Source organism: Vipera ursinii, assembly GCF_947247035.1.
Source record: "Vipera ursinii genome assembly, contig: scaffold_205, whole genome shotgun sequence".
Classification (NCBI taxonomy): domain Eukaryota; kingdom Metazoa; phylum Chordata; class Lepidosauria; order Squamata; family Viperidae; genus Vipera; species Vipera ursinii.
This window is the reverse complement of record NW_028148246.1, coordinates 24769-35000: the sequence shown is the minus strand read 5'-3', so window position 1 is coordinate 35000 and position 10232 is coordinate 24769. Positions and strand designations below refer to the sequence as shown.

At 41.4% G+C, this 10232-nt stretch overlaps 1 protein-coding gene across 1 annotated transcript in view; it reads left to right on the top strand.

Moving 5' to 3' along the window:
• The window catches only part of LOC310650657 (uncharacterized protein), a gene marked incomplete at both ends in the record, with an annotated part of 11968 nt that extends 2866 nt beyond the window's left edge, over positions 1-9102 (top strand). The window contains 3 exons of the mRNA XM_083380238.1: positions 5821-5879; positions 7069-7220; positions 9012-9102. Coding sequence (XP_083236364.1) covers positions 5821-5879; positions 7069-7220; positions 9012-9102 — 302 coding nt within the window. The remainder of the gene's footprint in view (positions 1-5820; positions 5880-7068; positions 7221-9011) is intronic.
• Between the last annotated feature and the right edge of the window lie 1130 nt (positions 9103-10232).

Genomic DNA, 10232 nt, shown 5'->3' with positions numbered 1-10232 from the left:
GTTCACCAGCCAAAAACTAAAATGGGAAAAGCCCATTTCCTCTATTTATAAAATGGGAAAATATTGCTTCTTAGCCGAATTCAGCAACAGATTGTATCTGTTTCCAAATGGCAGCAGACATTATTTAAAAATGGAGAGATGGGATTTTCTCCCCCACTTTGTGGATAGCCATAAGCATGGAACAAGTAGACCTTGATTTACAGCAGTTCGTTTAGCAACTGTTTGAGGTTAACAACAGCGCTGAAAAAGGGACTTATGACTGTTTTTGACACTTAACGACCGTTGCGGCATCCCCCTGGTCCCGTGATCAAAATTCAGAGACTTGGCAACTGACATGGATTTATAACGCTTGCAGTGTCCCAGGGTCATATGATGCCCTTTTGTGACCTTGGGACGAGCAAAGACAATGGAGAAGCCAGATTCTTTTAACAACTGTGTTAGTAACAACAACTGCAGTGATTCACTTAACAACTGTGGCAAGGAAGGGCGTAAAGTGGGATAACGTTCACAGTAACAAAAGTCTCATTTACCGCAGAAATCTGGGGTTCAGTTGCGGTCATACGCATCGAGGCAAGGCCCTCTTGAGCTTCTTGGGCCCAGACTCCAATTTTTCCCAGCTAAATTCTTGTTTTACTGAACGGCCACACCTGTTCTCCAACACCGTCGTTGTGCTGTTCTACACCCACACACCACACACACACACACCACACAATGCTTTGGTTATTGGCTTGTGGTTATTCCCAGCTCCCTCGTGTCATAATTACCTGATGCACAATTGTATTACACTAGGAGCCTTGGTGGCGCAGTGGGCTAATGCCTCTTTAAGTAACACCAGCTGCCTGCAATTAGTGCAGGTTCGAGTCCCACCAGGCTCAAGGTTGACTCAGCCTTCCACCCTTCCGAGGTAGGTAAAATGAGGACCCAGATTGTTGGGGGCAATTAAGCTGACTTTGTAATAATGCCGCTTGGGTGTGTGTGTGAAAGCCCCTAATAAGCAGGCATATACATAGAATGAAGGCTACTGCTAAGCACATTGGTTTGTGCTATAAATTGTAAGCCGCCCTGAGTCTTCAGGAGAAGGGCGGGATATAAATGGGATTAAATTAAATTAAAATTAAAATTAATGCAGAATCTGAATTGGGATGAAAACGAGATTAAAATTCCCTCTCAAATTCTCTTTGGCCTTGTTTTGCTGTCTCGCTTACCTTGGTAAGATCAGGGTTGGGACGCCAAAGAAGCAAAAGGAAGAAAAGGTTAGCATTTGGTGGAGACATCCATCTCCAGCCTAAAGAAATTAATCTAATCTATGTTGAGATGGTCGCTATTGTTTGACCCGATTTATGTCCAAAAGGCAAAGGGAAGGTTTTTATTTATTTATTTATTTATTATTTTATTTTTTGATTAAATTTTTATTAACCGCCCTATTCCCGAAGGACTCAGGGCGGTTTACAGGGCAGCATAAAATACAATATAAAAATAGTATAAAATTAAAATAGATTAAATTAATTAAGCCCAACCATTAAAACAATATTAAAAGCTAAAACCCCTTCAGTTCTGATGGCACTTTCCTCCAAGGCCTCTGGGGCCTTTGGATGCTGTTATTTGCTTTTCAAAGGAGATCAATCATCTTTCAAACCAGAGAAAAAAAGAAGAAAGAAAGAAAGAAAGAAAGGAAAAACCAGGGACATTTTTTTTAATTTAACCTGCTGACGATTTCCGAAATGAATTCGGGCCCTTGAAACGAATGGCATTTAATATGAAAGGTGTATGGGCAAGGCATGACCTTATTCAAATGTCGGCACCATTACAGCGTCGTTCCTGGCCTAATTATAATTAAATACTTTATGCTTTCCTTGCAAATCCTTTCTGATCAATCACTGATACGAACATTAATATCACATTGCCCCTGAGCGCCGGGGCTGCCTCACAAGCGTTTATGGATCAGTGGGTTTCCATTAAGGAAGATGCGAGTTCCTGTCGCGCAAACATCGTAAGTGGCCTTGACGTCAGAATAAAAATGAAGAAGGTGAGAAGTAACTTCCAGGGGTTTTTTTTTCCAGAAATTTCTAATTTCTTTCTGAGTAATAAACCCAGATTTATGGAACCATCTTCCGGTCGAGCTCCGGATGGCGCCCCGATCTCCGCTCCTTCCGGCGCGATCTTAAAACCCATCTCTTTAAACAAGCTGGCCTGGCTTGATGGGACGGGGTGGGATTTTATAAATGGATTTTAATTTTTAACTTAATTTTTATTCTGTATTATATTTATTATGGGCACCGTTTAATTACTTTTTAATAATTTTTTAATTTTTGTATCTTGTTTTTATGTATTACCCTGTTCACCGCCCTGAGTCCTTCGGGAGGAAGGGGCGGTATACAAATTAAATAAATAAATAAATAAATAAATAAATAAATAAATAAATAAATAAATAAATAAATAAAATCTAATAGAAAACACAAGAAATGGGGATTTTTTTAATTTTTTGAATAAAAGACTAACACAAGGGATAAACCTTTGCCTATTACCTACAGCCCTGTTTTGCTGCAGATGAAATTAAACAAAGGCCAATATTTTCAAAGTTACCATATTTTTCTATCCCTCCAAATACCAAATGGGGTTTGTGTAAATTACGGAAACAGGGCAATGGCTTTGTTGTTTCAAGTCACTATTTTTCACTGAACAAAATGAAATGTCTGCTGTGTGGTGATAACCACAGCTTACAAATTAGATGTTTTCCTATACCTCTCTCTCTCTCTCTCTCTCCTGAACCCTTTTCTGCTTTATGCAATTACTTTTCTATAAGCTTTAGGCTACATCAGGAAAACAAAACCATAGTAAAAAAAAATAATAATGAAGATAAAACAAAATAACTGGGAACTCACTGAGCTAAAACTTGTGTTGTAAGAGATTAATCATAAACAAGGGGAAGTCATTTTACGAAACCATTAAATGTGTGTGGGTCTACGTGCACTTCCCCAGGTGTGCCCTTATGTACATCTACATAGAGTAAAACAAATGCAATTTTAATTTGACCCATAGGGTCCTTCCTTTTATTCTTACGGAAATTAATAAAATCAAGATTGAGTTTTTGATGCATATCTCTTGCTAAAGGACAAACCTCGGGTCCCTTGTTTTCACGAAACTGATTTTGCTAAACCTGATCAGCGGTTTTTATGCCATACATCCATGCCTGCTTGGATGAGAGACAGATGGATTAAAGGAGGGAGGGAGATGATAGATAAATGAGAGAGAGAGAGAGAGAGAGAGAGAGAGAGAGAGAGAGAGAGAGAGAGAGAGAGAGAGAGAGAGAGAGAGAGAGAGAGAGAGAGAGAAGAAGAAGAAGAGAAGAAGAAGAAGAAGAAGAGAAGAAGAAGAAGAAGAGAAGAAGAAGAAGAAGAAGAAGAAGAAGAAGAAGAAGAAGAAGAAGAAAGATGTAGAAGTAGATAGCTATAGAAAGAAATTGTTTGAAATGGTAAGGATTTCCTGCCTGAGCAGGAGGTTGGACTAGAAGACCTCCAAGGTCCCATCCAACTCTGTCATCTGTTCTGCTCTATTCTATTCTATTCTATTTCTATTCTATTCTATTCTATTCTATTCTATTCTATTCTATTCTATTCTATTCTAGTTGTAGTTCTGTTCTGTTCTGTTCTGTTCTATTCTATTCTATTCTATTCTATCTATTCTATTCTATTCTATTCTATTCTATTCTAGTTCTTGTTCTATTCTATTCTATTCTATTCTATTCTATTCTATTCTATTCTATTCTATTCTAGTTCTTGTTCTATTCTATTCTATTCTATTCTATTCTATTCTATTCTATTCTATTCTATTCTATTATCTATTCTATTCTATTCTATTCTATTCTATTCTTTATTCTGTCTCCAGATGTGGTTCTCCAGAATCTTCGCCGGGATCTTCCCCATCTCTGCTGTCAAACGGACCTATTTATTTGGGGAAATGTGAGCGAGCATCCACTATTTAAACCTTGGTGTGAGCTGCTTCACCATGGGGCGCGTGGTGTGGGTGGAAGTTATTAAATTAGTGAAGTTCCTCACAATGAACTGTAGGTTGCTGTACCACCAGCTGCTGATGGGGAAAAAAATAAATAAATTCTAAGATTGCATTAGAATGTAAAGGTTAATCCATAAATCAAAATGAAAATGTCAGCTGCCTTTTAACATTGATTGAGATGTAATTTGGTGTCGGTGCTGCAATGTTTTCTTATATAAGTTCACAAATCTCCTCCTGTTAGAGGCCCGTTTTTTTTTTAACCAAAACAAATTAAGTCATTTGTTTTGTTTATATAAGCACGTCAAGATTGATGACCTTGTTCCTTGATACTGTTCTCTTTTTTTTTCTTTCGTTCCCCATCGACTGCATTGTCAAATATTTACACCTGTCTGCTGAAACTCAGATAGGCAAGCAATGGGGCTGTCTGACTTCTATTAATTGGCTGAAAAAACTATTTCACTAAGTGCAGAATTGTAATCCTTTATAATATCCCAGATTTTTTTTTTAAAAAAACCCACATATCACAGGTTAGAGGAAATATCTGCATAAAAGAGGAGTCTATAAAAAGGTAATGTGATATATATTTTTTTTGAAAAATACATTCCTTCAAATGTTTGATTCCGGATATGTTTCACTCAGTTGCAATTATTTAATTTAACAGAAGAAGACAGAGGAACTGTCTTAAATTATCTTCTCAAATTAATAATAATAATAATAATAATAATAATAATAATAATAATAATAATAATAATAATAATAATTGCCCTTCCGTTAGCTAGCCTAGTAAGGAATTTTACGTTAAACATGGTCCAGTTTTTGCAAGTCCACTTTCGGACGTCAGGGGGCAGTAGAGAACAACCTGGCTCCCCCTGTCTTTTTGCTGCATACCAAACAGTGAAATGAGTGCAGGAAGTCCTCAACTTAATGACCATAACCGAGCCCAGAGTTTCTGTTGCTAAGTGAGACAGTTGTTAAGTGAGTTTTGCCCCATTTTATGACCTTGATATATCCAGAAAAGACAAGTGAATAAAATTGAACCAAGGATGGCAGAGAACATTCATGCTAGTTTCCATCTGTATCTCCTGGCCCGCTGGCAAGGGGGAAATTCCACCCCATCCGGCTACGATGGAGCAGAAATAACCAAGCTGCTGTGAAGGGTTTCGTTTCAGAGAGATCACCAACAATTTCAGACATTTTCTAAGAGGCTGGGAAGTTCCCCATGAACGTAGCTGGATCACCCTTTCCCAGAAGTCACAGGCAAGCTGTTTCTCCCTCACTCCCATGAACGCCCACAGACACAGACACAAACACACACCCCACACACACGCACACTCTGGCCTAGCTTTAACGCCGACCCAGTCCTGTAACGGTTTGCACGGTATATTTGGCTTTCGTCCAGCAGTCCCTACCCAACATAAACAGCCTAAACAAGAGTTTAGGCAATTTCCCTAAATCCATCCAAATTAAACCTGCCAGCGACCCAAAACACCAGCCGGTTGACAAAATTGTGAAAAAGAAGAAAGAAGAGATGCCCACCAAATTTCGGGTTTTTTCATCCCCTCCACGAGATGGCAGTAGAATTCAAGCTTTCAGCCCAAGGATTTTTCTGGAAGGTCAGGCTAGCAAAACAAGCCATCACCCTAGCCCTCCACCAGCAATTCTTTTGGAGAAATTTTGGACCCCGTGGTGTTTCTTCTCTTTGTAGAAATAGATAGAAGCAGCTGGCTGGGCGGTGTGAAGGGATAATTTGGGGGTTGGTTTTTTTTTCCTTCTGCCGCTCCTGTTTTTTCCTATATCTCTGCTCTGCAGAAATGGCTTCAGGACCGCATCTGGTCATAATTTCCAATTGTGAAGTGATTTTCCTCGGGGTGAGGGGGGGGGGGAAAGTCTTGGAAAGTCATTCTGGAGCATCTTCAATAAACTGCTGCTGGCCTCGGACAAGGAAAGGCAAGATCTTCTGTTAACAGGTGGTCCCGGACTTATAACAGTTCATTTCGAAGTTACGACGAGACTGAAAAAAGTGACTTAGGACCCACCCTTACGACCGTTGCAGCGTTCCGCCTGGCCACATGATCAAAATTCAGACGCTGGGCAGCTGACTCGTATTAACGACGGTTGCCGGCTCATGGGATCCCCCTTTGCTGCCTTCTGAGAAGCAGTGTCCATGGGGAAGCCTAGATAATAATAATAATAATAATAATAATAATAAGAATAAGAATAAGAATAAGAATAAGAATAATAATAATAATAATAATAATAATAATAATAATAAGAAGAAGAAGAAGAAGAAGAAGAAGAAGAAGAAGAAGAAGAAGAAGAAGAAGAAGAAGAAGAAGAAGAAGAAGAAGAAGAAGTTGGAAGGGACCTTGGAGGTCATCTAGTCCAACCCCCTGCTCAGGCAAGAAACCCTATACCATTTCAGACAAATGGCTGGCCAGTCTCTTCTTAAAAACTTCCAGTGTTGGAGCATTCACCACTTCTGGAGGCAGGTTGTTCCGCTGGTTAATTGTTCTTACTGTCAGGAAGTTTCTCCTTAGTTCTAGGTTGCTTCTCTCCTTGACTAGTTTCCATCCGTTGCTTCTTGTCCTGCCTTCGGGTGCTTTGGAGAATAGCTTGACTGCCTCTTCTTTGGGGCAGCCCCTGAGATATTGGAAGACTGCTATCATGTCACCCCTCACCCTTCTCTTCATTAAACTACACATACCCAATTCCAGCAACCGTTCCCTATCTGTTTTAGCCTCCAGTCCCCTGATCATCTTTGTTGCTCTTCTCTGTACTCTTTCTAGAGTCTCGACATCTTTTTTACATCGTGGTGACCAAAACTGGATGCAGGATTCCAGGTGTGGCCTTACCAAGGCATTGTAAAGTGGTATTAGTACTTCACGTGATCTTGATTCTATCCCTCTGTTAATGCAGCCTAGCACTGTGTTGGCTTTTTTGGCAGCTGCAGCACACGGCTGGCTCGTATTGAAGTGATTGTCCACTAGGACTCCGAGATGTCCAATCCTAGCTGAGATGTGAGTCCTTTCAACCTCTCTCCTCTTGCTTTCATCCCAGCAAGGCCTTTGCCCACCCAGCCAGCTGTTCCGACAGAAATTGGGGATCAGCAAGGAAGCTTGGGAAAACATCAAAGGAAGGGCAGAAGTGGCCAGCTTTCATTCAGAGAGGCCTCTCATGGTGGGCCCACAGAAACTTGGAGCCGGCCCCAGGTACACACCAGGTTACAAAAAAGCCAGTGTGGACCTACACTGACTCACCGGTAAACCTCTGGAAACAAACATTTCAGGAAAGCACATGCACGCCACCAAATATTTATAGTATCGCTACAGGATTGGAGAAGGAAGAAGGTAGACCCAAGAATGGAACCATGGCCATTTCGATGGTCAACCATGGAAGGGAAGCTAAGGTGACTTTCAAAGGTTTTCCTCAGCCTCTCTCCAGCGTGCCCCTCCCCCCTGAGACCTCAACCACTTCTTGCTTGAGGTTGGCTACTTAGAAGATATCCCAAAACCGACGTCTGTTATAGCAACAAGTCTCTATTTGCATCCAGACGTCCAGCTATTTCTACTGCTAAAGCACTTGTAGAAGATGATTTTGACATACACAACATGTGGAAATAGCATTGGATAGAAAATTGCCCCCCCTCCAAAAAAAATGTCCAAAATTTCCCTTGCATCTTGAAGATAACCACTTGGATTTGACCAACTCTGTGTGATATGGACAACACTGAACCACATTTGCACCAGCCATGGTAGATCTGCAGATGCCCTCTACAAGTGGGCAAAATACCACCACCAAATTGTGATTGGGACTGTGTGTGCTGAAAAACAAACTATCCAATATATTGTGTCAGAGAGTCAAACCAGAGCCTATAATGGAGAGCTTGCTGAATTTCCTGTCTGCGACAAATGAAGCAAAAATTATTCTATCTGTAATCTAAATCATATTTTATATTTCATATTTTGTATTTTTTCTCTTCTGTGCTTTTTAAATCAAAATGCAGTACGACACATAATCTATTTGCATCCCACATACTGGATGGTCCAAGGATGAGCTGAGAGTTTGGCCACTTAAAGAGCAAAGTGTGATTGTCAGCTGCAAGGCAAAAAGGTCTTCCAAATGATGGTTATAGACTAGACTAGACTAGACTAGACTAGATTAGACTAAAATAGAATAGAATAGAATAGAATAGAATAGAATAGAATAGAATAGAATAGAATAGAATAGAATAGAATAGAAAATAGAATAGAATAGAATAGAATTAGAATAGAATAGAATAGAATAGAATAGAATAGAATTAGAATAGAATAGAATAGAATAGAATAGAATAGAATAGAATAGAATAGAATAGAATAGAATAGAATAGAATAGAATAGAATAGAATAGAATAGAATAGAGTAGAGTAGAGTAGAGTAGAATAGAATAGAATAGAATAGAATAGAATAGAATAGAATAGAATAGAATAGAATAGGAATAGACTAGACTAGACTAGACTAGACTAGAATAGAATAGAATAGAATAGAATAGAATAGAATAGAATAGAATAGAATAGAATAAATAGAATATAGACTAGACTAGACTAGACTAGACTAGACTAGACTAGACTAGACTAGACTAGAATAGAATAGAATAGAATAGAATAGAATACAACCCCTCACCCAAGTAGGAGACCTTACACCATTTCTGACAGATGGCAGCCCAGTTCTCTTCTTGAAAGCCTCCAGTGATGAAACACCAACAACATCTGAAGGCAAACCGTTCCATTGGTTGATTGTTCTCACTGTCAGGAAGTTTCTCCTTATTTCCAGGTTGAATCTCTCCTTGATCAGATTCCATCCATTATTCCTTGCCTGGTCTTCAGGTGCTAAGTTGATCCTCTCCTCTCTGTGAGGCCCACCTCAATATTGGAAGACTGCTCTCGTGTCTCCCCTGGTCCTTCTCTTCACTAGACTAGCCAGGCCCACTTCCTGTAACCGTTCTTCATATGTTTTACCCTCCAGTCCCCTGATCATCTTGGTTGCTGTGGAAGACAGTGTCAAAAACAGGAGTACAGAATGGTACCCCAATGCTAAAGAGAAGGACATCAATTAGCCCAGCTGATCTGGCCGAGGATGCTTGCTAGACATCACCAGCATGATGGGGAGACCTCTTCATGTCCATGCAGATGAACCTCCATTGTTTCTAGTACTGCTCAGCACTGTCCTGTTTTTTCAGCACGCCAGATTTTTTTTTTAACCGTAGCCATCAAAGCCATCCAAAGGAAATCTTGATCTCCCCCCCCCACCCCCCAGACTTCACTGCAATTTTGTTTTGACTACATTCAGGTTGACTGTGTTGGAATCCAGAATCCAGGCCCACACGGAAGAAATTCCAGGGATGTTTCCCGATGAGTTGTGTATAAAAAAGACTCGAGGTTTTTTTTTTCCCCTTTTGATATTAAGGGCCACGGTGACCTAGAAACCGTACTAAAAGTCGGTGTGGATTGAAAGAGTTTTGGCAAGGCTGAGGAAGCCCAAGAAGGAATGTCCATGGCGGGTGCAAAATCTGAGGGATATCGATGCTTTGGCTCAACAGTAATGGTGCAGGAGCTCCTCTGCCCTGCCTGGAGGTCAAGAGATACTCAGACTGGTCCTCCAAGACTTTGCTACTATCTCCAGAAGTACTTAAGGGAACTGCCTCTCCCTCTCCCTCTCCTGGTCTCCCTCCCCTCCCCTCCCCCTTCTTCCTTCTCCATCTCCTGTTCCCTCTCCCTCCCCTCTTCTATCCTACTTCTCTTTCTCCCTTTCCTCCATCCCCTCTCCTTCTCTCCAATCTTCCCTTCTCCCTCTCCCTCTCCCCCTGCTTCCTCCCCCTCCCCTTCTCTCCCTTCTTCCCTTCTCCTTCTCCCTCTCCCTCTCCCCCTGCTTCCTCCCTCCCCTCCTTCTCCCTCTCCTCCTCCATTACCTTCCCCTCCCCTTCTGTCCCTTCCTCTCCCTCTCCCTCTCTCTCCCCCTCTCCCTCTCCCTCTCCCCCTGCTTCCTCCCCCTCCCCTTCTCTCCCTTCTTCCCTTCTCCTTCTCCCTCTCCCTCTCCCCCTGCTTCCTCCCTCCCCTCCTTCTCCCTCTCCTCCTCCATTACCTTCCCCTCCCCTTCTGTCCCTTCCTCTCCCTCTCCCTCTCTCTCCCCCTCTCCCTCTCCCTCTCCCCCTCCTTCCTCCCCCTCCCCTTCTCTCCCTTCTTCCCT